Genomic DNA, 26919 nt, shown 5'->3' with positions numbered 1-26919 from the left:
AGCTGAAAGTTTAGAGGGACGGCCAGGTCTTGGTAGATTTGCAGTGGTCTGATACTCCTTCCATTTCAATATTATCGCTTGCACAGTGCTCCTTGGGATGTTTAAAGCTTGGGAAATCTTTTTGTATCCAAATCCGGCTTTAAACTTCTTCACAACAGTATCTCGGACCTGCCTGGTGTGTTCCTTGTTCTTCATGATGCTCTCTGCGCTTTTAACGGACCTCTGAGACTATCACAGTGCAAGTGCATTTATACGGAGACTTGATTACACACAGGTGGATTGTATTTATCCTCATTAGTCATTTAGGTCAACATTGGATCATTCAGAGATCCTCACTGAACTTCTGGAGAGAGTTTGCTGCACTGAAAGTAAAGGGGTGAATAATTTTGCACGCCCAATTTTTCAGTTTTTGATTTGTTAAAAAAGTTTGAAATATCCAATAAATGTCGTTCCACTTCATGATTGTGTCCCACTTGTTGTTGATTCTTCACAAAAAAATACAGTTTTATATCTTTATGTTTGAAGCCTGAAATGTGGCAAAAGGTCGCAAAGTTCAAGGGGGCCGAATACTTTCGCAAGGCACTGTATAGGCACTTTAGTATTGCCAGTGTAACAGTATAGCTTCCGTCCCTCTCCTCGCTCCTACCTGGGCTCGAACCAGGAACACAATGACAACAGCCACCCTCGAAGCAGCGTTACCCATCGCTCCACAAAAGCCGCGGCCCTTGCAGATCAAGGGGAACAACCACTCCAAGTCTCAGAGCGAGTGACGTTTGAAACGCTATTAGCGTCACTCGCTCTGAGACTTGGAGTGGTTGTTCCCCTTGCTCTGCAAGGGCCGCGGCTTTTGTGGAGCGATGGGTAATGCTGCTTCGAGGGTGGCTGTTGTCGTTGTGTTCCTGGTTCGAGCCCAGGTAGGAGCGAGGAGAGGGACGGAAGCTAACTAGCTAGCCATTTCACATCGGTTACACCAGCCTAATCTCGGGAGTTGATAGGCTTGAAGACATAAACAGCAGAGCTGCTGGCAAAACACACGAAAGTGCTGTTTGAATGAATGCTTACGAGCCTGCTGCTGCCTACCATCGCTCAGTCAGACTGCTCTATCAATTCATAGACTTAGTTATAACATGATAACACACAGAAATACAAGCCTTAGGTCATTAATATGGTTGAATCCGGAAATTATCATCTCGAAAACAAGACGTTTATTCTTTCAGTGAAATACGGAACCGTTCCATATTTTATCTAACGGGTGGCATCCATAAGTCTAAATATTTCTGTTACATTGCACAACCTTCAATGTTATGTCATAATTACGTAAAATTCTGGCAAATTAGGCGGCCTAAACTGTTGCATATACCCTGACTCTGCGTGCAATGAACGCAAGAGAAGTGACACAATTTCACCTGGTTAATATTGCCTGCTAACCTGGATTTATTTTAGCTAAATATGCAGGTTTAAAAATATATACTTCTATGTATTGATTTTAAGAAAGGCATTGATGTTTATGGTTAGGTACACATTGGAACAACAATAAGAATGTGTTCTTAACTGACTTGCCTAGTTAAATAAAGATTAAATAAAGGTGTTAAAAAATACAAATAAAAATCTGCCAAATCGGTGTCCAGAAATACCGATTTCCAATTGTTACGAAAACTTGAAATCGGCCCTAATTAATTGCCGATTCCGATTAATCGGAACTCATCACCATCGAACACCTTTGGGATGAATTGGAACGCAGACTGCGAGCCAGGCCTAATCGCCCAACATCAGTGCCGACCTCACTAATGCTCTTGTGTCTGAATGGAAGCAAGTTCCTACAGCAATGTTCCAACATCTAGTGGAAAGCCTTCCCAGAAGAGTGAAGGCTGTTAGGGCAGCAAAGGGGGGGACCAAATCCAGATGAATTCCCATGACTTTGGAATGATATGTTTGACGAACAGGTGTCCACATATTTTTGGCCATGTAGTGTAGGAACTTTTTGGAAGACTTGGTGAAAAAGTAAATAAGCCAGTAATTCTAGAATGGATGATGGAAAATGAACAAATCTCACATTTTCTGTGTTCATAAAAGTTAGCAATTTGCTTTTGCTATATTATGTGGATAGATTTAGGTCATTTTATAGAGTATAGTGTTCAGAAACCCACTTGTTCCAGACACCATCCTCTCAACAAATGACCCTCAATATATAGGCCTATTTTACAAGTGATCTGTCACAAAAGGGATGTTCAAAGGGACACAGTGTTTATAGAACTATGCCTTCTTATAATATTCAGACTACAGACAATAATATTTATTGGAACTGGGTGATTTACTGGAAGTGCATTTTTCACTGCCATAATGAGTCCATGAATGAATAAAGCTGTTTTCAGCCATTTCACGTTTCACTGACAGTCTTCACAGAGGATCATTCAGCTCACACATTTCTCTCCCTGAGCAGCAGGTGTTTGCTGTCAAGGTGTGCAGCCTACTGCTGGCCACCAGGGGTGACACTTAGGGGCGGGAAGAGGGCCACTACTTCTCCATGTCACGCCCCCGATGCACGTGTGATACATTTCTTAAATAGGTGCCCCCCCCCACACACACACACACACCCACCCACACACACACACAATATTCTCTTCTCTCCCCCTTTCTCTCAGACAGGGGCACAAACACCCGTTGACATGATAGGAGATGAGGTGACCTTGTGTGCTTTGCCGCTCAGTTTACCTGACGTGAAAACCGGTGACACTCGGGCATGTAGGCTAACGTTAACAATACTGAGAGAACAACAAGTGCACAAGCATCTTTATCTTACACCCGAGTCTCCATGCTGCCAGCCTTTATTGTAGTCATTCCATCTACACAATTGCCTTTGGTGCGGTCTCTGAACGATGATGTAGCCTTTGAATGTCATCCAGGCACATGACAAGGAATGTAACGAGTAAACAACATCATGGGCTATGCATTCTGATAGAGATGACACTAGTAAAATCAGCAATAACATGCTGCTTGTGTTATGGCGATGACTCCCAGCATCATTACTTGAGACCAACAAATCATACTCAAGGGCGTTTTTGAACCAACACAAGAGCCTCAAACAAACTAGCCTAAAAGGGAGACAGACAGTCTGGCATGGAAAATATAAATTGAGGTCTTTATCTCACCTTTGCTGTTCCCTTCTTCTCTGTTTAGATGCATGGCTGTTGCTTTTATCAGTAAAGCTGTATTATTATATTTAAATTTTTAAGGAATAGCCTTCGTGTTGAAAACTCCAATTCCAATTTTGATTTTTATTTCTGCCTGGACGCGCGCGTATTTGAGCGTATTTCGCTCGAGCAGGTAGGTAATGTTGGTGCCTGAATCTATTTAGGATCTCTCTCGCTCTCTCCTTTTTTTCTCTCGCTCTCTCTCTCTCCAGTTCAGATGCGCTCAAAAGGGATGGTCGCAATAAGATTGCAGGGAGGAGACGGGTGGGGTGACGTGACAGCAGTCCGTGCAAAGTACTCGAGCTGGAGTCAAAATCCGTGTTCGGACTATGGTTCCCGCCAGTTGATGGAACCGTACACTTTAATGTTGCCAATTTTTTTAAAGGGATTTCCTCGTCACCAAATTGTACGCTCCTCGTTCGACCAAGTTAGGTGTTAGTCTACAATCACCATCCTTATCCTCACCTCAATCACTATTATCCCTTCATTTCATAAACATGTCCTTTGAGAATTCCAGAAACCGTCTCAGATGGCTAATATAGAGGGGTCGAGAGAGGGATTGATTCACCACAAAAAGAGACCTGGAAATGTGTGTGCCTTTGTGGCCTCATAATTAACCAAACTGGAAATGTGCGAATAGGTGTCTGTAGATGTGTAGTCTCAGCCTGGTTTGGTTGGTAGTCTATGGGCGACAGGTTGTCAGTGACTCCCAACTGCATGTGGAAAATTAATTGGGGGTCGTGGGTGAGAAACGGTTGCCTTTTCTCGCGCGCACATGCTGTAGCCTACCATCTTCACATTTTTTGTGTGATTAACGTTGGTTCATCCCCGATTATTTGAGCCTGTTAATTTTAACACTCAATCTGTATTCGCCATAGGACTGTTATAGCCAATACGAAAAGTTGATTTACTCACCGCTCACGTCCACCCGTAGCTGACTGACATGGCTCACCAGCGGTCCCTAGTGTTGTAGAACATCAAATAATTGTTATTTTATGAAGGCCTATTCAAGTTTGGTGTAGCCTAATCTTATTTCCGCATCTTCATATAACCACATGCCAAATATTTAATGACGTGGGCTATCAATTACGCATTTAATTGATATTGATAAGTAGGCTAGCCCATATAAAATTGAGAAACATTTTTACTCTAATTTTACATTTTAAATGTTTTAAACAAAAAGTGCTAAAGAGACTGGGTTGTATGCATACAATATGGTCTATGCAGAAGCATCTACTTTTGTCTCACCCATCTTCCATTCCTTAACCTTGAGTGCTCAATAATAACTGAGGCCAATGACACCTCCATGAGATTGGAGTTGATATGCTGGCCCTTGGAGCGATGCTGGCTATGTGCCTCTTCCTGTCTCATGTGAGCCTTTTGGCTGCAAGATAATGCTTTCTCTGTCCCAGAACTCAGTTGAAAGTCCGTGTTGCCCAGCAACAGCCCCAAAACATCACTGCTCTAGAGGAGATCTGCATGGAGGAATGGTCTAAAATACCAGCAACAGTGTGTGAAAACCTTGTGAAGACTTACAGAAAACATTTGACCTCTGTCATTGCCAACAAAGGGTGTATAACAAAGTATTGAGATAAACTTTTGTTATTGACCAAATACTTATTTTCCACAATAATTTGCAAATAAATTCATAAAAAATCCTACAATGTCTGGCATCTCTCTCTCACTGACACTGAGTGTACAAAACATTAACAATATTGAGTTGCACACTTCTGCCCTCAGAACAGCCTCAATTCGTTGGGGCATTGACTTTGCAAGGTGTCAAAATCGTTCCACTGTGATGCTGGCCCATGTTGACTCCAACGCTTCCCACAGTTGTGTCAAGTTGACTGGATGCTGTCAATGGCGTGCGTACTGGGAGCGGAGTCAGATGCCCTTTGGGTGGTGGACCATTCTTGAGACACACAAGAAACTGTTGAGCATGAAAAAGCCAGCAATGTTGCAGTTCTTGAGACACTGAACACACTGGCTTTCAGATTTTTTTTTTAAGCCACCCATCAGAGTAAATGTCATTCTGGTTAATTTGCTCTGTTGTATTGTGAGCAAATGTTAAGGTTGAACACCGACACAAGTGTTGCTTTAATGAGGCTTACACATACAGTGGGGCAAAAAAGTATTTAGTCAGCCACCAATTGTGCAAGTTCTCCCACTTAAAAAGATGAGAGAGGCCTGTAATTTTCATCATAGGTACACTTCAACTATGACAGACAAAATGAGAAGAAAAAAAATCCTGAAAATCACATTGTAGGATTTTTTATGAATTTATTTGCAAATTATGGTGGAAAATAAGTATTTGGTCAATAACAAAAGTTTATCTCAATACTTTGTTATACACCCTTTGTTGGCAATGACAGAGGTCAAATGTTTTCTGTAAGTCTTCACAAGGTTTTCACACACTGTTGCTGGTATTTTAGACCATTCCTCCATGCAGATCTCCTCTAGAGTTTTGGGGCTGTTGCTGGGCAACACAGACTTTCAACTCCCTCCAAAGATTTTCTATGGGGTTGAGATCTGGAGACTGGCTAGGCCACTCCAGGACCTTGAAATGCTTCTTACGAAGCCACTCCTTCGTTGCCCAGGCGGTGTGTTTGGGATCATTGTCATGCTGAAAGACCCAGTCATGTTTCATCTTCAATGCCCTTGCCGATGGAAGGAGGTTTTCACTCAAAATCTCACGATACATGGCCCCATTCATTCTTTCCTTTAAACGGATCAGTCGTCCTGGTCCCTTTGCAGAAAAACAGCCCCAAAGCGTGTTGTTTCCACCCCCATGCTTCACAGTAGGTATGGTGATCTTTGGATGCAACTCAGCATTCTTTCTCCTCCAAACACGACGAGTTGAGTTTTTACCAAAAAGTTATATTTTGGTTTCATCTGACCATATTTTTATTTTTTTTATTTTACCTTTATTTAACAAGGCAAGTCAGTTAAGAACAAATTCTTATTTTCAATGACGGCCTAGGAACAGTGGGTTAACTGCCTGTTCAGGGGCAGAATGACAGATTGTCAGCTCGGGGATTTGAACTTGCAACCTTCCGGTTACCAGCCCAATGCTCTAACCACTAGGCTACCCTGCCGCCCCTGCCGCATATGACATTCTCCCAATCTTCTTCTGGATCATCCAAATGCTCTCTGGCAAACTTCAGACGGGCCTGGACATGTACTGGCTTAAGCAGGGGGACACGTCTGTCACTGCAGGATTTGAGTCCCTGGCGGCGTAGTGTGTTACTGATGGTAGGCTTTGTTACTTTGGTCCCAGCTCTCTGCAGGTCATTCACTAGGTCCCCCCGTGTGGTTTTGGGATTTTTGCTCACCGTTCTTGTGATCATTTTGACCCCACGGGGTGAGATCTTGCGTGGAGCCCCAGATCGAGGGAGATTATCAGTGGTCTTGTATGTCTTCCATTTCCTAATAATTGCTCCCGCAGTTGATTTCTTCAAACCAAGCTGTTTACCTATTGCAGATTCAGTCTTCCCAGCCTGGTGCAGGTCTACAATTTTGTTTCTGGTGTTCTTTGACAGGTTTTTGGTCTTGGCCATAGTGGAGTTTGGAGTGTGACTGTTTGAGGTTGTGGACAGGTGTTTTTTATACTGATAACAAGTTCAAACAGGTGCCATTAATACAGGTAAAGAGTGGAGGACAGAGGAGCCTACAGGTCTGTGAGAGCCAGAAATCTTGCTTGTTTGTAGGTGACCAAATACTTATTTTCCACCATAATTTGCAAATAAATTAATTTAAAATCCTACAATGTGATTTTCTGGATTTTTTTTCTCATTTTGTCTGTCATAGTTGAAGTGTACCTATGATGAAAATTACAGACCTCTGTCATCTTTTTAAGTGGGAGAACTTGCACAATTGGTGGCTGACTAAATACTTTTTTGCCCCACTGTATGTATGAGTACCTCAAGAGCCTATGTATATCCCAATGTTGGGATAGTTACCACTTTAGGGAAAGGGGATACCTAGTCAGTTGCACAACTGAATACTTTCAACTGAAATGTGAATCAGAGAGGTGCAGGGGGCTGCCTTAATCTACATCCATGTCATCAGGGCCCAGGGAGCAATTGTTGTTGGGGATTAACAGCCTTGCTCAAGGGCAGAACACCACATTTTTCCACCTCGCCAACTCTGGGATACAAACCAGCAACCTTTTGGTTATTGGCCCATCGCTCTTAACCGCTAGGCTACCTGCTGCCATTATAATGTTATTAACTTTAGATTAAAGTGTGTAATTTGCAACAATATTCAAGAAACATTTTATTTTGCAATATACAAACTTAAAATTATGAACAGGAGTGACATTTACTCTCATGGATGGCCAAAAATAACTATATTAAAGCCACACCCATAATAGGCCAAGGCTCCTTAAAATAACCTAGAATTACATTAAAAAAGACCCAGCATGAAAGTGAATAAAAAAAAAATTGATGGTTGAATTAACCCATATTTGGTAATCCAAACAACCCAACATGTTGGGTTATTAACGCAACCCAACTGGCTGGGTCAAAATAACCCAGCGTGTGGTCTGTCCAATATTTACCCAGCGCAGGGTTACCAAATAACCCAAATTGGGTTGCTTTTAACCCAGCATTTTTTGGAGTGTAGGTTACAGCCCACTCAGAGCTACACACTGGATCTCAAACAAATACTCCAATACCCCTGTCTGCATCTCTCGTAGCACTTGCCCCCCCCCCCCCCCCTCTCTCCCATCATCATCATCTCTGGCATGAATATTAATTAACCTGTCACACTGTCGCCTCTGAACTCAAGGCAACTCTTTCATCAACGCAACTTCAGCAATGCTTTGATCCTCAAGGGTTTTCATTGACATTATGTCATTTTGCAGCCGCCAGCTTGCCCCAATACCAATCTGCATGGGGGAATAAGCTAATGTATGTATGTATGTATGACCTATAAAGTGCAGTTTTCTAAAATGTTATGCCAATTTTACAGTAAATTAATTGTTGGTGACCAGTGCCATTTACTGTACTGTAGATTGCAAATAATGACTACAGAACCATAACAGATTTAGATCGCTTACAGTAGATATTCCTACACATTTCAGCCATACTTGCTGGTAAAATGTCTTCCACTTTCATAGCCCTGAGACACAATTCCTGCCTGTTATACACCATCAAATGAGGTAGAGGTCATTTCTCGAGCCATTTACACACCATACTCTCCCATTCCCCTGAAAAAGGGTGAATAATACAGCTATTGCAATTCCCCTTGAGAATGTAATTTTTCAACATATGAAATGTCAGAGTAAATAAGCTAATTGATCACTATGAAGGCAATTTAAGTCTTATGAAAGTGAAATGTATGGCACTGCCTGTGACAGTAGGCCTACGATAAATTGGATCTAGATTGATATGATGAAATTGATCTAAATGATGGTGGGGCATCTACATCCCCTCTGGTCTGTGTGTGTTTGACAGGCCTTGGCAGTAGATTCTCACCCTCCAGGCACTCACTTCTTTTGTAATCAATGCCCTGATTTGGTTGAGTGCCTCGATCTCCCCATCTCTCATCTCTCCCTCTTCCCCTCCCTTCCCTTCTTCCCATTTCTTATCGGTTAACCCTGTTCCTTGACTCCACCTGTATTAGCCATATTCTCCTGTGCAGCATACAAAGTACATAATAATTACATATTAGATAATAATAATTAATCATATCAATAATAATCATAGTACAAACATAACATCTCCTTTTTGTAATTGTATTAAATTCTATGAAATGTAGTATACATTAAATGCATGCCGGCTTGCAGCTGCTCCATCTACTGGACAGATGCTAACACCGTAATAACCACATAACAACGGAAGGTGTAAATAATGTGTCCTCTATACACAGTGTCTCTGCTTGCTTGTTTTCAAATGGGATCTGAGTGGTATCCATGGGAGTGGAGAAAGACAAACACTGCAGGTTGGAAATGGATCTCCTCCAAATGAGATATTGCCAAGAAAGCAACAGGACACAAGGATAGCCATGCCCATGTGAACTAGAGAATCTGGTTATTGGATGGACACATGACAATGGTTCCTTAGGAATGAGACAGGCCGACAGAGACAGCGAGATACTGAGATAGATTAATTTGGTGAAGCAAATGCATAAAACAATCCCTCCATTGTTTCCTTGGTTACCACAGTAGGGGAAATCTTCAGATTTCCTTGAGACTTGTTACGGTAGAATGAGGTCAAACCACACACCAAAGGCTGTCACACAAATAGAGAGAAAGAATCATAAGACAACACGGGTAGCACAATCCCATTCATTTTTTTCAGACAGCAATATATACGAGAGGAATACATTTTTTCTGTTCTTATTTTACCTCAAATGAATAATACAATAGCTGTCAGCCTGTTTTACACCTTCAGTGCACATCCATATTCACAACTCCAAACTGATAACCCAACACCCACCATATCTACAGGGGAGGGAAGAGGGGTGGTGACATAAAAGTGCTTGGACGTGCATTTGTCCTCCTGAAAAGAGGGAATAACGGTCCAGGGATGAACCAGCACAATATAGAATCTAGGTTACTATGATACAGGGTCATACAGGGTCTACAAATGTACCTTTCAGTAATGATAATGGCGATGGGCTTGCACAAATGTCAAGGGTGAGTTTTTATCTTTTTGATTTGATGACTTGACTCTGGCTGAGTGCTGTGAGTGAATTGCCACTCTCAGAACCGTGGGGTGTATTCATTACGCAGATTCTGTTGCAAAATGTTTTGTCTGTTGCAAAAAATTTTCTAACAGAAACCGTTTACTTAAAACAGAAAACATTTTGCCCACGAAAGTGAGAGTTTCTATCGGACAAATTCAGGCAGGTCCCTGAACTGACATCTAGTTACAAAATGGTGCCAACATGGTGGCTGGGGAACTAATTGTGTTTGGTGTGTAGTCACCAATGTCACCAACCAGTGACGTTTTCTGCAGGCAATGTTGACTCTTTCAAGGCCCACAGCTTGAGTACATCGTTTCCAACATCTGCCAACATCTTATGTTATCTTTGTTAATCCTGAATAGTGAATACACCTCAGATCAGATCTTAGTATCACTGTGATGAAATTCTCAATGCATTCTTGGAAGAAGAATGCAATTCTAAAGCTTCTTTATGGATGAAGAGGGAAACACCATTTGGAAAGAGGTACAGAAGCTGTGCAAAACAGCCACAAAACCACAACAAAAAATAGCATCAATACAGACAGAAGATATTACAGTACAGTCATGTTTGACAGATTTATATATCATGATTGCATCATCTTAGTAAAAACAATAAAGAGAATTCCATGACTAAACCTTGATAAAGCACAACTAAAAGTACACTTGAAATGATATTGAATTATTATCATATAGTTATAAATCAGACCTAAATGTAAATATTTACTGTAATTAATCTCAGGTAGGGGATATAATAAATGATGACCTATCAGAACACCCTCAACAGGTGCAGAGAACAAACTTTGGTCTAGAACACACACACCGTTCTGTCTCTCTCTGACTAACTCCTTAGGGCTTAGGCTAATGTGGGCTGTGTCTGAAAGGAAAGTGACAGATTACCTGGCTCCAATGTGGGCTGTGTGTGAGAGTGCAAGACTAGTTGTTCTGTTGAGGCAGGAAGCTGAGAAGGAACTCTCCCACTCCCAGGAAGTAGACCACCTGTGCGATGCCAAAGAGGGGAGCAATGACCAGAGCACGGCAGTACGCCCCCTTCAGGAAAGCAGAGGGACCCTCTTGGCGCAGAATCTTCCTGTTAAACAAGAGGGTCGTGATATAGGGGTGTATCTACAGTACCAGTCAAAAGTTTGGATACACCTACTCATTCAAGGGTTTTCTTTATTTTTACTATTTTCTTAATTGTAAAATAATAGTGAAGACATCAAAACTATGAAATATCACATATAATCATGTAGTATCCAGAAAAGTGTTAAACAAATTAAAATATATTTTACATTTGAGATTCTTCAAAGTAGCCACCTTTTGCCTTTATGACAGCTTTGCACACGCTTGGCATTCTCTCAACCAGCTTCACCTGGAATGCTTTTTTGAAGGAGTTCCCACATATACTGTGCACCTGTTGGTTGCTTTTCCTTCACTCTGCAGTCAAACTCATTCCAAACCATCTCAATTGGGTTGAGGTCAGGCAAAGGGAGGCTACTTTGAAGAATCAAATATATAAAACATATTTTAATTTGTTTAACACTTTTTTGTTTATTACATGATTCTATAGGTATCACGTTTCAGGTAAGACCCAGATGCAGACAACGTCGAAGTAACAACAGTTTATTATTTCGAACAGGGGCAGTCAAAAGGCAGGTCAAGGGCAGGCAGAGGTCAGTAATCCAGATAGGTGGGGCAAAGGTACAGAATGGCAGGCAGGCTCAGGGTCAGAGCAGCGGGAAAACTAGGAAACACCGGGAAAATTAGGGAACAGGAACAATCGAGAGACAGGCTCCGAAAGAAAAACGCTGGTAGGCTTGACAAAACAAAAAGAACTGGCAACAAATACACAGAGAACACAGGGGATAAATACACAGGGGATAATGGGGAAGATGGGTGACACCTGGAGGGGGTGGAGACAATCACAAAGACAGGTGAAACAGTGTTATTTCATAGTTTTGATGTCTTCACCATTATTCAATAATGTAGAAAATAGTAAAAAATAAAGAAAAAACCTTGAATGAGTAGGTGTATCCAAACTTTTGACTGGTACTGTATATTCTAGCCTAAAAGGCCTTCTCCGTTTATTTCATAGTACCAGTAGATGTTGTAATGTTCTACCATCAGATAATATGGATATAATCGATCAGAAAAGGCCTGTCAAAACCAGGAGGGAAGCAGTGGAAGAGTTAGAGTGAGAAGGAGAGGTTACCTGATGCATTCTGTCACTCCGTTGTAGGTGTCCTCCTGACTTCCCCGTGTCATGGTCTGAATTCTGGTCTTAATCACTATGACACACATACTGTATCAATAGGCTTACAGGGCACATGGCAGGCATAATCAAATCACATTTTATTTGTCACATGCGCTGAATACAACAGGTAGACCTTACCGTGAAATGCTTACTTACTGGCCCTTAACCAACAATGCAGTTTTAAGAAAAATAAGACTTAGGGCCTTTCTTTGACACTGACTGGTACATAGGTCCTGGATGACAGGAAGCTTGGCCCCAGTGATGTACTGGGCCGTACCCACTAGCCTCTGTAGCCCCTTGCAATCGGAGGCCGAGTAGTTGCAATACCAGGCGGTGATGTAACCAGTCAAGATGCTCTCGATGGTGCAGCTGTAGAACTTTTTGAGGATCTGAGGACCCATGCCAAATCTTTGGGGGAATAGGCATTGTCCTGCCCTCTTCACGGCTGTCTTGGTGTGTTTGGACCATGATAGTGTGTTGGTGATGTGGACACCATGGAACTTGAAGCTCTCAGTCTGCTCCAGTACAGCCCCGTCGATGAGAATGGGGAAATGCTCGACCCTCCTTTTCCTGCTCGACCCTCCTTTTCCTTGTTGCCCTGGCACCACACTTTCAGGTCTCTGACCTCCTCCCTATAGGCTGTCTCATCGTTGTCGGTGATCAGGCCTACCACCGCTGTGTCGTCTGAAAACGTAATTATTGTGTTGGAGTCGTGCATGGCCACACAGTCATGAGCAGGGAGTACAGGAGGGGACTAAGTATAGGCCCCGTGTTAAGGATCAGCGTGGCAGATGTGTTGTTGCCTACCCTTACCACCTGGGGGCGGCTAGTGAGGAAGTCCAAGATCCAGTTGTAGAGGGAGATGTTTAGTCCCAGGGTCCTTAGCTTAGTGATGAGCTTTGAGGGCACTATGGTGTTGAACGCTGAGCTGTAGTCAATGAACAGCATTCTCACGTAATTGTTCATTTTGTACAGGATGGAAAGGGCAGTGTTGAGTGCAGTAGAAATTGCATCATCTGTGGATATGTTGGGGCGGTATGCAAATTGTAGTGGATCTGGGGTTTCTGAGCTGATGGTGTTGATGTGAGCCTTTCAAAGCACTTCATGGCTACAGACGTGAGTGCTACGGGTCGGTAATCGTTTAGGCAGGTTACCTTGGTGTTCTTTGGCACAGGCACTATGGTGGTCTGCTTGAAACATGTAGGTATTACAGACTCGGCCAGGGACAGGTTGAAAATATCAGTGAAGGCACTTGCCAGTTGGTCAGTGCATGCACGGAGTACACGTCCTGGTAATCATCTGGCCCTGCGTCCTTGTGAATGTTTACCTGTTTAAAGATCCTACTCATGGGCCTCCCGAGTGGCACAGTGGTCTAAGGCACTGCATCGCAATGCTAGAGTCATCATTAGGAACCAATTTTCAATCCCGGGCTGTATCAGACTCCCATGCTCTTCCCAAAGGGCGGCGCACAATTGGCGAGGTTTCCTCCAACACATTGGTGCGGATGGCTTCCGGGTTAAGTGGGTGGGTGTTAAGAAGCACGGTTTGGTGGGTCATGTTTCAAAGGATGTATGTCTCGACCTTCACCTCCCGAGCCAGTAGGGGAGTTGCACCGATGAGACAAGATCGAAATGGGGGACAAAAAGGGGGTAAACATTTTTTTTAAAAGGTCTTAGTCACATCGACTGCTGGTGCTCTCATCTATGCTTCAGTGTTGCTTGCCTTGAAGCACGCATGGAAGTCATTTTGTTCTTCTGGTAGGCTTGTGTCACTGGTCAGCTCACGGCTGGACTTCCCTTTGAAGTCCGTAATAGTATGCAAGCCTTGCCACATCCAACGAGCGTTGGAGCCGGTGTAATAGGACTCAATCTTAGTACTGTATTAACACATGGCCTGTTTGATGGTTCATCTGAGGGCATAGCAGGATTTCTTATTTGAGTCTGGGTTAGAGTCTCGCTCCTTGAAAGCGGCAGCCCTACCCTTTAGCTCAGTGCGGATGTTGCCTGCAATCCATGGCTTCTGGTTGGGGTATGTACGTAATATTCCTCAATTAAACTGGATGAGTCCCGGAACATATTCCAGTCTTTGCTAGCAAAACAGTCCTGTAGCTTAGCATCTGTGTCATCTGACCACCTCTGTATTGAGAGAGTCACTGGTACTTCCTGCTTTAGTTTTTGCTTGTAAGCAGGAATCAGGAGGATAGAATTATAGTCAGATTTGCCAAATGGAGGATGAGGGAGAGCTCTGTATGCGTCTTTGTGTTTGGAGTAAAGGTAGTCTAGAGTTTTCTCCCCTCTTTTTGCACATGTAACAGGTAAAAGGGATTTTAGTTTCTCTGCATTAAAGTCCCCGGTCACTAGGAGCACCGCCTCTGGATGAGCATTTTCTTGTTTGCTTATGGCTTTATACGGCTCATTGAGTGCGGTCTTAGTGCCAGCATCGGTTTGTGGTGGTAAATAGACGGCTACGAAAAATATAGAGGAAAACTCTCTTGGAAAATAGTGGGGTCTACAGCTTATCATGAGATACTCTACCTCAGGTGAGCAAAACCTTGAGACTTCCTTAATATTTGATTTTGTGCACCAGCTGTTATTGACAAATAGACACAGACCTCCACCCCTTGTCTTACCGGGGGCAGCTGTTCTGTCTTGCCGATGCATGGAAAAACCACACAACTGTATACACACTCATACCTGTATACACACACACGACTGTCCTTACCATCCACAGGATTAACTGCCACAGCAGCTGTACTGCCAGCGATGCAGCCTGATGCAAAGGACACATAAAAGGGAGCGGGGCCATCAGCCCCACGGTCACCAAGACTGTTCAGATTGGCAAACAGGGGGAAGTAGATTATGGAGAATGGCACGTCCCTAAGAGAACAGAAGAATGGGCCATCAAATGTGAATCATCTTTATTTGTGTGTGTTCTTGCAAGGTTTCCATTGTGTCTTCTTGCAGATGTACCTCAGGAGTGTGGCCCCCAGGCCCTTGTAGAGCCCTGCAATGCCCTGGCTCCTCAGCAGCTCCCGGGTGAGCTGCATTGCTGTATGGGACCTCAACTCCACTGGGCCCCCAGGGGCCCTAACTGCAGCCTGGGACATCAGCTTCCTCTGAGCCTCTACATGTGTCATAACACACACAACATCGTCAGGATCATCAGTGTGACATCATCAGTCAAGTAATAAAATAACTATTTTACATTGATAGAATAACAATGCTGGTTGTTACGGGTTCTAACTGATCAGATCTCTGTGATCTGTTTGTGTTTGTTTGGCTGACAAGATATTGGTTAGTCATGAAACAGTGACTGGGAACAGGGGAACATACAACCTCCTCTCTCCTTCTTCTACCCATCTCTCACCTATCCGCCCTGCATCCTGTAACTGAATCTTTAGCATCTCCATGGGAGTGGTGATGATGACCTGCACCAAGAGATGGAGAGACAAAGAGATGGAGACACAGAGAGATGGAGAGACAGAGAGATGGAGACACAGAGAGATGGAGAGGCAAAGAGATGGAGACAGAGAGATGGAGAGACAGAGAGATTGAGAGACAAAGAGATGGAGAGACAGAGAGATAGAGAAACAAAGAGATGGAGACAGAGAGATGGAGAGACAGAGAGATGGAGAGACAGAGAGATGGATAGACAGAGAGATGGAGAGACAAAGAGATGGAGAGACAGAGAGATGGAGAGACAAAGAGATGGAGAGACTGTATGACTGTGTTTCAGAAGAGGTCAAATACCCAGGCAGACACACAACTATTGTGCATAATTACTGTTGAGCCACAAGATGGTAGTAGAAAGCTGTCTGAGGCTGATACCCAAACTGATCTTACCTGACATGTACCAGCACCACAACCCGCCAGCATCTCCCTCAGCAGGCTAAGCTTCTGACTGAGAGAGAGAACAAATGTCATAATTATTTTGGTTCAATGACTTTGCTCATTTCCCTGGATGTTCTGGTGTTATCTCAAGTGATTTCCATACATTAAACAAAAGGCATACAACATAAAACTCTCTGTTTCTATACACATAGGCCATGACCATAAACATGCATAAAACAATAAACATACCAAACATAACATACACATAAAGAAACATACATAAAGACACACACACACACACAAATACATACATACAGTGCCTTGCGAAAGTATTCGGCCCCCTTGAACTTTGCGACCTTTTGCCACATTTCAGGCTTCAAACATAAAGATATAAAACTGTATTTTTTTGTGAAGAATCAACAACAAGTGGGACACAATCATGAAGTGGAACGACATTTATTGGATATTTCAAACTTTTTTAACAAATCAAAAACTGAAAAATTGGGCGTGCAAAATTATTCAGCCCCATTTACTTTCAGTGCAGCAAACTCTCTCCAGAAGTTCAGTGAGGATCTCTGAATGATCCAATTTTGACTTAAATGACTAATGATGATAAATACAATCCACCTGTGTGTAATCAAGTCTCCGTATAAATGCACCTGCACTGTGATGGTCTCAGAGGTCCGTTAAAAGCGCAGAGAGCATCATGAAGAACAAGGAACACACCAGGCAGGTCCGAGATACTGTTGTGAAGAAGTTTAAAGCCGGATTTGGATACAAAAAGATTTCCCAAGCTTTAAACATCCCAAGGAGCACTGTGCAAGCGATAATATTGAAATGGAAGGAGTATCAGACCACTGCAAATCTACCAAGACCTGGCCGTCCCTCTAAACTTTCAGCTCATACAAGGAGAAGACTGATCAGAGATGCAGCCAAGAGGCCCATGATCACTCTGGATGAACTGCAGAGATCTACAGCTGAGGTGGGAGACTCTGTCCATAGGACAACAATCAGTCGTATATTGCACAAATCTGGCCTTTATGGAAGAGTGGCAAGAAGAAAGCCATTTCTTAAAGATATCCATAAAAAGTGTCGTTTAAAGTTTGCCACAAGCCACCTGGGAGACACACCAAACATGTGGAAGAAGGTGCTCTGGTCAGATGAAACCAAAATTGAACTTTTTGGCAACAATGCAAAACGTTATGTTTGGCGTAAAAGCAACACAGCTGAACACACCATCCCCACTGTCAAACATGGTGGTGGCAGCATCATGGTTTGGGCCTGCTTTTCTTCAGCAGGGACAGGGAAGATGGTTAAAATTGATGGGAAGATGGATGGAGCCAAATACAGGACCATTCTGGAAGAAAACCTGATGTAGTCTGCAAAAGACCTGAGACTGGGACGGAGATTTGTCTTCCAACAAGACAATGATCCAAAACATAAAGCAAAATCTACAATGGAATGGTTCAAAAATAAACATATCCAGGTGTTAGAATGGCCAAGTCAAAGTCCAGACCTGAATCCAATCGAGAATCTGTGGAAAGAACTGAAAACTGCTGTTCACAAATGCTCTCCATCCAACCTCACTGAGCTCGAGCTGTTTTGCAAGGAGGAATGGGAAAAAATATCAGTCTCTCGATGTGCAAAACTGATAGAGACATACCCCAAGCGACTTACAGCTGTAATCGCAGCAAAAGGTGGTGCTACAAAGTATTAACTTAAGGGGGCTGAATAATTTTGCACGCCCAATTTTTCAGTTTTTGATTTGTTAAAAAAGTTAGAAATATCCAATAAATGTCGTTCCACTTCATGATTGTGTCCCACTTGTTGTTGATTCTTCACAAAAAAATACAGTTTTATATCTTTATGTTTGAAGCCTGAAATGTGGCAAAAGTTCGCAAAGTTCAAGGGGGCCGAATACTTTCGCAAGGCACTGTACATACATGCACACACACACACACTCACACAGTCTTAGAAACATGTTAATAATTCACCAGTTCACTAGCGCAGGTCACTCAATAATTTATCAGCCATGTTGTTGGTCCCCATGGAAATGTTGAGGGATGCTAAAGATAGCCCAGGTATGTCATGCAGATAATGCTGCAGGGGCCTGTGGGATTGGTCCTATCAACCATGCTGTGTGTTTACAAAATATTTATACCTCTAACGTATTACCACTAGATCCCAGCACATAGTGAGATATTATTAGAATCCTATTTGTGATATGTATATCAAATCCAAACAAGAAGTTAGTTAAAGCTGATATAGTATATAATACATATTTCAAGTACATCTATTCAAAGAGATCAGAGTGGGCAAGAGGTTGGTGTACCAGTCAGTTACGACTGGTGTAGGATTGTATTTGACAGGTAGGTGTTCGAAAGACGCCTCTGAGCACTACTCACCCGTCCTTGGACAGGTGCTGTCTAAAGAAGTCATTGGCAGCTAGTTTGATGGCCTTCTCTGGAGTGACCAGAGTCAGGTTCACAGCAGCACCTAATGGTTAAAGAAATAGACATACACAGAATCATAAACAAAGAATATGCTCAAACCTGTGTGCACACACGCACACGCACACGCATGCACACACACACACACAATTTTGTCCTACCTCTGTACATGCCAAAGTACCCCTCTGATTGGATGGTCTTGATAAGGCAATCTGACCTGTGTTGTGAACACAAAGGATTACTGTGCAAAGACCTCAGAGAATCAACCAGAAGTAAGCAGATACTACAAGCAAACTGCAAGTTTGTTTTAGATTTTTTATTTTTTTTGACTGGTTAAAAGAGTGTGTTGAACAACATTGTACATACATGCTGGTGTAGAGACGGGAACCATTTTGCTGGTTCTGGAGACGGGTCTTGGCTAGGTCAATAGGAAATACACATGTCACACCAATCAGTCCAGCAATTCCCCCGTTGATCAATTTGGCAGGTAAACTGAGAGGGAGAGAAAGAGAGAAGAGTGAGAAGGGATCAAAAAGGTGACAATGACCAATCAATACCAAAAGTTAAAAACAAGAATGAGAGAGCTGGAAAATGGTGGAGGGATTACTTCAAGACTCAAACTGGAACATTAATTAAAAAATTTGATAACATTTTCTCAGATTCATCTGTTTCCATCAATATCCGTATCCGCACTTACCTGATCTGCTTGTCAGCCATCTATCTGAGACACAGTTACCTTGGCAGTTTCTCTGTCTGTGTATCTGTAAACGTGATCTGCAAGGAAAACAATGGATTAGTGGAAGATGGATGGATAATACCTCAGTCAACCAGCCAATGTTCAACTGTCAGTTTCAGTCAGCTGTGGAGGAGAACTGGAAAAGAACAGAGTACAAATCCATATCAGAACAGTAGTCTGACACTCAGTTAAAGCTTTGAGAAACATCTGTGCGTGGAAAGTACCTGGCTTATCCCTGGGCATAATAGCATTTACCTCAATGTTGTGTTGGCTGGCTACCTGAAATGAAGAGTGTTCATTCATTGAGCCATGCTTTCAGAAGAATATGACTGTACAGCCACCCTCCTTCTGGACCAATCACATCAATCCTTCCCCTCCACTCCTCTCTCAACCCTAATTCTATCCCAAACTCTTCTATTTCCTCTACTCCTACTCCTCCCAGATCTCTCCTGATTTGTGTGTGTGCATTGTATTTGAATGGAGCAAGAGAAAGCAGAGAAAGAGAGAGGGAGATGGGACATCCAATACTGTGATTAGAAATATGGGTGTATATCTGTTTGAGGTCTATTCTGTCAGCTCACAGCACTCCTTCTCTCTTTGCAGGCATGTAACAATATATCTTTGACCGAATGTTTCGCTTTGTTGTCTTTATAAAAGGATCTACTGTGTGTGTGTGTGTGTGTGTGTGTGTGTGTGTGTGTGTGTGAGTGTGTGTGTGTGTGTGTGTGTCTGTGTGTGTGTGTGTGTGTGTGTGTGTGTGTGTGTGCGTGTCTGTGTGTGTGTGTCTGTGTGTCTGTGTGTGTGTGTGTGTGTGTGTGTGTGTGTGTGTGTGTCTGTGTGTGTGTGTGTGTGTGTGTGTGCGTGTGCGTGTGTGTGTGTCTGTGTGTCTGTGTGTGTGTGTGTGTGTGTGTGTGTGTCTCTGTGTGTGTGTGTGTGTGTGTGTGTGTGTGTGTGTGTGTGTGTCTCTGTGTGTGTGTGTGTGTGTGTGTGTGTGTGTGTCTCTGTGTGTGTGTGTGTGTGTGTGCGTGTGTGTGTGTGTGTCTGTGTGTCTGTGTGTGTGTGTGTGTGTGTGTGTGTGTCTCTGTGTGTGTGTGTGTGTGCGTGTGTGTGTGTGTGTGCGTGTGTGTGTGTGGGTGTGGGTGTGTGGGGAGGGGGGGACCTTGGTCATAGAATAGTACCTAAGAGAAGGCACAGGAGTGGTCTGTCTACTCAATGTCTGCTTTTCATTTATATGTACAGTATGAGCTCATGTATTTTTCATTGCCAGGAATGGATTACATGTGGTAATGGAGAGACTTACCACATCTAGTTTGTTAATACATCATGAATAAATACTTCCACGTAACACTATACCCATTCCACCACCTACCTGCCTTGCAACATTCAGATTTTTTTTTTTTTTTTTTTTTTTTTTTTATTTTTTTTTTTTTAACCTTTATTTAACCAGGCAAGTCAGTTAAGAACAAATTCTTATTTTCAATGACGGCCTGGGAACAGTGGGTTAACTGCCTGTTCAGGGGCAGAACGACAGATTTGTACCTTGTCAGCTCGGGGGTTTGAACTCGCAACCTTCCGGTTACTAGTCCAACGCTCTAACCACTAGGCTACCCTGCCGCCCCATTTGAGTGTTATGATTGTCAGGTAAACCTGACGTAACATAATTCACCCCCGTTAACTACACATCATTGCTCACCCGGTGAACCTTCCACATAAATGTATACACAGATCGGGTATTCAATACATGATGCTTATGTTTTCCTTGCTGCATTTCAGGGCTCATCACATCGATGCTGAGTGCAACTGCTGAGGCTACTTATTTCCACTTGGTGAAGCAGAACCCTGTTGCTACCCATTTCACATCTCAGGTAAAGTTAATAATGATATAGCAAAATCTATTGACCTCACTTTGAGCCCTAAAGTTCATATTTTCAAATTAAGAGTGCCGAAAAAGAGAAAATCTAGGAAAGCAAAATCACTCAAATACCTGAGTTACAATTCCTCTGTGTTACAATTTCTTAGCTCTTCTCTCTGTTTCTGTCTCTCTCTGTCTCTCTTTTTCTCTCTCTCTCTGTCTGTCTGTCTGTCTGTCTGTCTGTCTGTCTGTCTGTCTGACTCACTCACTCACTCACTCACTCACTCTGTTCAAAGTCTGTTCCAAGAAGCTGGTACAGTACTTTGAACCATACTCTCATTGGTTGCTTGTGTGGAGGTGTGGTCAGGCTCATCAAAACATTGTATGTCTGTGCATATTTTACAGTACGCCTGTAATTCTGCATTCTGTAATAATGAGTGGTTATGTTCAAAAGCCTAGCTGTATGCTAATTTTATGCATATCTGTGCCAACTTATACATAGCCTACTCGTCTCACCTCCGGTCTCAATAGAGTTGCATAGTATGTTGAATTGAATCCTCATTCAAACTGTCATGTTCCATTGATTAACAGCAGGGGCATCCATCCTCTCCTCTTTGGCCTCTCTCCCCATGCTTCTCTTGTGATGTCACAACAAGGATAGCCTGGCACCAGCTTTGTTCCAGAGCATGTCTCTATTTTCACAAAGATTTCATCAGTGACCCTCAATGATTAACAAATACACTGAAATGGACATGGCAGATACCAATATTATAATTGTAATTTATCATGAACTGACCTACCACTTTTCATCCTCCTGGACCAGCTGTTCAAGCCTATATGGTACCTGCAGGCCTCCTTACTTCCCCTGCACCACTAATAACAGGATTCCCTGCTATATCGTTACACTCAACAAATTGGCTTGGTGGATTGACACTGTCAGTTAAACCAGCATCTATTGGTTGTAAGTGAGAAGGGGAGGAAACGGTGTGTGTTGTGTTGGAGAGAGGGAGCTTAGGGATGGGCAGAGAAAAATAATTGTTGTTGCACCCTCAAAGTTCACATCACCTCGTCATCTGCATTAATCTTAGCCTCTTGTCTCCTATGTTTTTTTCAGCTTCTTCTATGTCTCCTATGTTTTTCTCAGCTTCTTCTATGTCTACCCTATGAAAAACATGTACGGCTACCCCACTGTCCAAAAGTTCCTCTTTCTAGTTGTAAAGGGCTGACCGGTTGCCAGTTGAAGGCTGGGAAAATGTCAACACCAGATCATTTGAGGGTACATTTCAGGATTTCAACATTTTTTTCCAGCCTTCCCAGTCGTATCATACTGAATACAGAAAGACATTCGGTCTCTGGTTGTGTAATCACTTTATTTCTGCAACCCTTTTGAAATACATTGTATACTATGTTTCAGTACCATGTACCTGTCTATTAGCAGAAATCATTTTTGAGAATATGACATTTTTACCAAAAGCAGTAATTAAGTGCAATATGTTTGTTTGGAATTTGGTCCTTCAGTTTGGCTAGTAACCTCCTTTTTGTAGGTTCAGTAGTTCTTGGGGAGTCCTTGGGGTCTGAATCGGTTGGGGTCCCCTCCATTACGTCCCCAGCGGTTAGCCTCCTGGTCAGCTGCTGAGTCCTCGTGTCCTCGACCACTGGAACCCTGAACCATCTCCCGGCCATTACTGAGAGAGGAGAAATATTACATAAGTAACTCGCCAACCACAGTAAACCAATAATGGTAAAATTGTCTTTCTGACCAGACATTTTTTTTTTGTTTTACAAAAAGTGGCATAAAGATCTAATTAGAGAAAGGAGAATGTTTTTATGAGATAATTTGATGACCAACTGAACCACATTATAAGCATCACACAGATATTTGAGAATCACCCACCTGATGACTGTTGCTGCCCACCTGCCCCCTGGACCTCTCCTGGCAGCATCATAGTTGCCCCGAGCGTGAAAGTACTTGTCTGAGTTTTTCCAGTTGGCGTCCTTCATGTCGCCATATGCACGCCACATGTCTTTAGCACCTGCAGGGTCAGGAGGACACAGATGTTGATTTTGACACTTTCAATGAACTTTACAACTTTTCAAACCACTAGCCTCAAGAAATAACAATGACTTTAAAGGAGTCCTCAAATACAGTACATGTCGCTCTTGATAGATTTGTTGCTACTGGTTTCTGTATCTATTTCTGTCAACAATGAAGAAACAATGATTAAAGTGTATAAACGGACCTCGAGCAGCTTCACCAGGGAAGCGGTACCACTGAGCTTGAGCTCCTACAACAAGGGTCAGAACAAGTCCAGCTAGAAGCAGCTTCATACTTGCAGATGTGACAAACTGAAGGAAACACGAGGGTGAGAGAGAGCATAGGCCACTATATGAATTGCTAACATATTTACAGATCATTTATTCAACTTAAACTCAGACTGCCTCATATAAGAGAGTTATCGCTTACCTTCTAGCTCCTTAGTTAGTTAGTCAGTCAGGCAGTTTGAACTCCCTTGTGTTTTGTGTTGGTTTGTGGTCTGCAGCTTGTTCTTATATTCCACTCAGACCAGGGAGGAGTTCTGTTTTTCCAAAAGCTGGAATTCCCTAACTTCGTCCTCCCAAGCTATTACGATCAGAAGTGTATGCCCGGGAACACAAGATGAGAAATTTCCAGGTCATGACAAGATGAATTAGAGGACGTGCTCTGAAGCCTTGGGCAATAAGGAGGATACTCCTCAATTGTGTAACTAGGCCTACAGCTTAAAAAAACAAGGCATCAAAATGTGATGTGTCTGTATTAATAAGACTAATGGGGGAGCAGTTTGTTTTTCTGCTTTTAATGTCGTAATTGTCATGATGGTTGAGGTTCCAAAAGTTTGCCTCTCACCTAATATGAGAGAATGAATCCTTATGATATGATTCATTATAGACTACTATAATATGGTAGAATACAAGTATTTAATAGCCATAGACATGAAAGGCAATTTGCATGTCCACATCTTACAGTTGGCACCTTTATCTTACGGGTTACACAATTACTGCTCCCCCTCACACCTATGCTGCTGTTCATTGATTATTGATTTCCATTACCATTAGTATCTATCTTTTTATCCTACTACCGGTCACAATTGCTATTTTTTACAAATCAAATCAAAATGTATTGGTCGCATACACCTATTTAGCAGATGTTTTGCGGGTGTAGAGAAATGCTTGTGCTCTTAGCTCCAGCAGTGCAGTAATATCTAACAATTTACAACAATACACACAGATCTAAAAGTAAAAGAATGGAATTAAGAAATATATAAATTTTACAAGCAATGTCAGAGACTGAAGTATATATATATATATATATATATATATATATATATATATATATATATATATATACTGTGTATATATATATGATGGGATGTATAGATGTTATGGACGGTATGTGGATAGAATATTCAGGGTATCTGTAGAATACGTAGGATAGAATAGTATATATACAGCAATAGTTGAATGAGATGGCATTAAGAATGCAATATATACTGTACATATGAAATTAGTAAAACAGTATTTCAACGTTATTAAAGTGACCAGTGTTCCATTATTAAAGTAATCAGTGATTCCATGTCTATGTGCATAGGTTAGCAGCCTCTAAGGTGTAGGGTTGAGTAACCGAGTGGTAGCCGGCAAGTGACAATGACTAATTTCAGGGAAGGGTACTGCACGGAGGCTGGCAAGTGATGGCTATTTAACAGTGTGATGGCCTTGAGATAGAAGCTGTTTTTCAGTCTCTCGGTCCCAGCTTTGATGCACCTGTACTGACCTTGCCTTCTGGATGATAGCAAGGTGAACAGGCTGTGGCTCGGGTGGTTGATGACCTTGACATCGGGTGCTCTAGGTGTCCTGACATCGGGTACTCTAGGTGTCCTGGAGGGCAGGCATTGTGTCCCCGGTGATGCATTGGGTGATGCATTGGGCAGACCATAGCACCCTCTGGAGAGCTCTGCGGGTGGTGCAGTTGCCGTACCAGGGAGTGATACAGCCCAACAGGATGCTCTCAATGGTGCATCTGTAAAAGTTTGTGTGGGTCTTAGGGGCCAAGCCGGGGAACTTGAAGCTTTTCACCTTCTCCACTTCGGCCCCGTCGATGTGGATAGGGGCGTGTTTCCTCTGCTGTGGACATGTACAGTACCTTCAGAAAGTATCCACATCCAGTGACTTTTTCCACATTTTGTTGTGTTACAGCCTGAATTTAAAATGTTTTAATTGAGATGTTGTCTCACTGGCCTAGACACATTACCCCATAATGTTGTCAAAGTGGAATTTTGGTTTTAGAAACGTTTACAAATGAATAAAAATTTTAATCAGAAATCAGAAATCTTGAGTCAATAAGAATTCAATCCATTTGTTATGGCAAGCCTAAATGTGTTCAGGAGTAAAAATGTGCTTAACAAGTCACATAAGTTCCATGGACTCACTCTGTGTGCAATAGTACTGTTTAACATGATTTTTGACTACTTAATCTCTGGACCATACACATGCAATTATCTGTAAGGTCTCTTAGTCAAGCAGTGAATTTCAAACAAAGATTAACAAAGACCAGGGAGGTTTTCCAATGCCTCACAAAGAAGACATTAGGGGCATACTGCAACAACAACAAAAAAATATATGGACAGTTTAAAGGACATAGGCCTCTTAGCATCTCGTGAGGCCTACCAGTTTCTGGATATAATCCATGTCTGGCGTCTTGAGAATGGCTAACTGACACTTTTCGTGGTATCAATTAGGGATTGGTATCAATCCCCAATTTCGTGGTAATTGTTTAGTAGCTACTATCTTGTCTCATCGCTACAACTCCCGCACTAGCTTGGGAGAGACGAAGGCTGAAAGTCATGCGTCCTCCGATACACAACCCAACCACTGCTTCTTAACACAGCGCGCATCCAACCCGGAAGCCAGCCGCACCAATGTGTCGGAGGAAACACCGTGCACCTGGCAACCCTGAGCCCGGTCCGCCACAGGAGTCGCTGGTGCGCGATGAGACAAGGATATCACTACCGGACAACCCCTCCCTAACCCGGACGACGCTAGGCCAATTGTGCGTCGCCCCACGGACCTCCCGGTCGCGGCCAGTTACGACAGAGCCTGGGCGCCCAGAGTCTCTGGTGGCACAGCTGGCGCTGCAGTACAGCGCCCTTAACCACTGCGCCACCCGGGAAGCCCCTAACACTGCCTCTTCTAGTCAGCAACAACACATCAGAAAACAAATTATAGATTTTAATGCTTTACTGTACTGACCTATTTAGCTTTAGTCCTCAATTGCAAATCGTTGTATTTTGGTGTAAAACACTGTCTCAGGCGCTGCTCCAGAATCTCCCATAGGTGTTCAATTGGGTTGAGATCTAGTCACTGAAATAGCCATGGCATATGGTTTACATCATTTTCATGCTCAGCCAACCAGATCAGTGACCACCCCCTTCCTTGTGGACGGGGGCATTGTCATCCTGCGGGCCAAAGCCATGATAGCCAAAATAATGACCTGCCCAGCATTTTTATACATGACCCTAAGCATGATGGGACATTAACTGCTTAATTAACTCAGGAACCCCACCTGTGTGGAAGCACCTGCTTTCAAAATACTTTGTATCCCTCCTTTACTCAAGTGTTTCCTTTTGGAAAATACCTGTACTTAAAACAGTACCTTCGTGTAGTGTTACCAAATTATCCAATTTTGAAAGGGAACAAAAAAAACAAAAAAATATATGTTTTTAACTAGTTTTAAACTTTTATGGCCAGTGCCATCATGATGACGTCATGTCGGTTGCATAATGACATGTCAGTATGGAGACAGCACAGCAAGGTTATGTGTTTCTATATTTGTTTTAATTTCTGTTTGTTTTGTACATCCGTATTAGTTTCTATTTAGTTTAAGTTG

The 26919-nt window shown here is 42.7% G+C and overlaps 2 protein-coding genes and 1 long non-coding RNA gene across 8 annotated transcripts in view; all 3 read right to left on the bottom strand.

Moving 5' to 3' along the window:
• The window catches only part of LOC139412216 (uncharacterized), a 59917-nt gene extending 56607 nt beyond the window's left edge, over positions 1–3310 (bottom strand). Inside the window, exon 1 of the long non-coding RNA XR_011634674.1 lies at positions 3150–3310. This is a non-coding gene — a long non-coding RNA (uncharacterized lncRNA). The remainder of the gene's footprint in view (positions 1–3149) is intronic.
• Positions 3311–9466: 6156 nt separating this feature from the next.
• LOC139411552 (mitochondrial glutamate carrier 1-like) lies at positions 9467–21658 on the bottom strand. 6 transcript variants are annotated; one of them, XM_071158037.1, is made up of 12 exons: positions 19403–19609; positions 19109–19185; positions 18778–18903; positions 18573–18628; positions 18367–18457; positions 15974–16031; positions 15498–15558; positions 15101–15254; positions 14853–15007; positions 12090–12165; positions 10778–10967; positions 9467–10373 (listed from the first exon to the last, which is right to left on the bottom strand). In XM_071158037.1, exons 2-11 carry the CDS (start codon positions 19126–19128, stop codon positions 10814–10816), a joined length of 951 nt encoding a protein of 316 aa, XP_071014138.1. In that variant the 5' UTR covers positions 19129–19185; positions 19403–19609; the 3' UTR covers positions 9467–10373; positions 10778–10813. The 6 variants fall into 6 exon arrangements, with proteins under 6 accessions (XP_071014138.1, XP_071014142.1, XP_071014140.1 ...); XM_071158041.1 differs by lacking the exon at positions 19403–19609 and adding an exon at positions 21516–21658 and having other exon boundaries at positions 9467–10967; XM_071158039.1 differs by lacking the exon at positions 19403–19609 and adding an exon at positions 21132–21274 and having other exon boundaries at positions 9467–10967.
• Positions 21659–22352: 694 nt separating this feature from the next.
• LOC139411551 (serum amyloid A-5 protein-like) lies at positions 22353–25747 on the bottom strand. Its single transcript, XM_071158034.1, has 5 exons — positions 24808–25747; positions 23464–23619; positions 23240–23345; positions 22894–23032; positions 22353–22684 (listed from the first exon to the last, which is right to left on the bottom strand). The coding sequence occupies exons 3-5, from the start codon at positions 23325–23327 to the stop codon at positions 22546–22548; spliced, it is 366 nt and encodes a 121-aa protein (XP_071014135.1). The 5' UTR covers positions 23328–23345; positions 23464–23619; positions 24808–25747; the 3' UTR covers positions 22353–22545.
• Between the last annotated feature and the right edge of the window lie 1172 nt (positions 25748–26919).

This window comes from Oncorhynchus clarkii, chromosome 6 (assembly GCF_045791955.1).
Source record: "Oncorhynchus clarkii lewisi isolate Uvic-CL-2024 chromosome 6, UVic_Ocla_1.0, whole genome shotgun sequence".
Taxonomy (NCBI): domain Eukaryota; kingdom Metazoa; phylum Chordata; class Actinopteri; order Salmoniformes; family Salmonidae; genus Oncorhynchus; species Oncorhynchus clarkii.
Note: the sequence above shows the minus strand (reverse complement) of the source record. Positions and strands in the feature narration are given on the sequence as shown.

What these genes read in the sequence shown, in the direction of transcription:
- LOC139411552 (XM_071158041.1), bottom strand. Translation starts at nt 19,128, where the DNA reads ATGGCTGACAAGCAGATCAG. An exon ending in TCCCGTCTCTACACCAGCAT is followed by an intron (nt 18,629 to 18,777) that starts GTATGTACAATG and finishes TTCACAACACAG; the next exon opens with GTCAGATTGCCTTATCAAGA. An exon ending in GGAGTGACAGAATGCATCAG is followed by an intron (nt 10,968 to 12,089) that starts GTAACCTCTCCT and finishes CTTGTTTAACAG; the next exon opens with GAAGATTCTGCGCCAAGAGG.
- LOC139411551 (XM_071158034.1), bottom strand. Translation starts at nt 23,327, where the DNA reads ATGAAGCTGCTTCTAGCTGGACTTGTTCTGACCCTTGTTGTAGGAGCT. An exon ending in CCCTGGTGAAGCTGCTCGAG is followed by an intron (nt 23,033 to 23,239) that starts GTCCGTTTATAC and finishes CTGACCCTGCAG; the next exon opens with GTGCTAAAGACATGTGGCGT. An exon ending in TGGGCAGCAACAGTCATCAG is followed by an intron (nt 22,685 to 22,893) that starts GTGGGTGATTCT and finishes CTCCTCTCTCAG; the next exon opens with TAATGGCCGGGAGATGGTTC.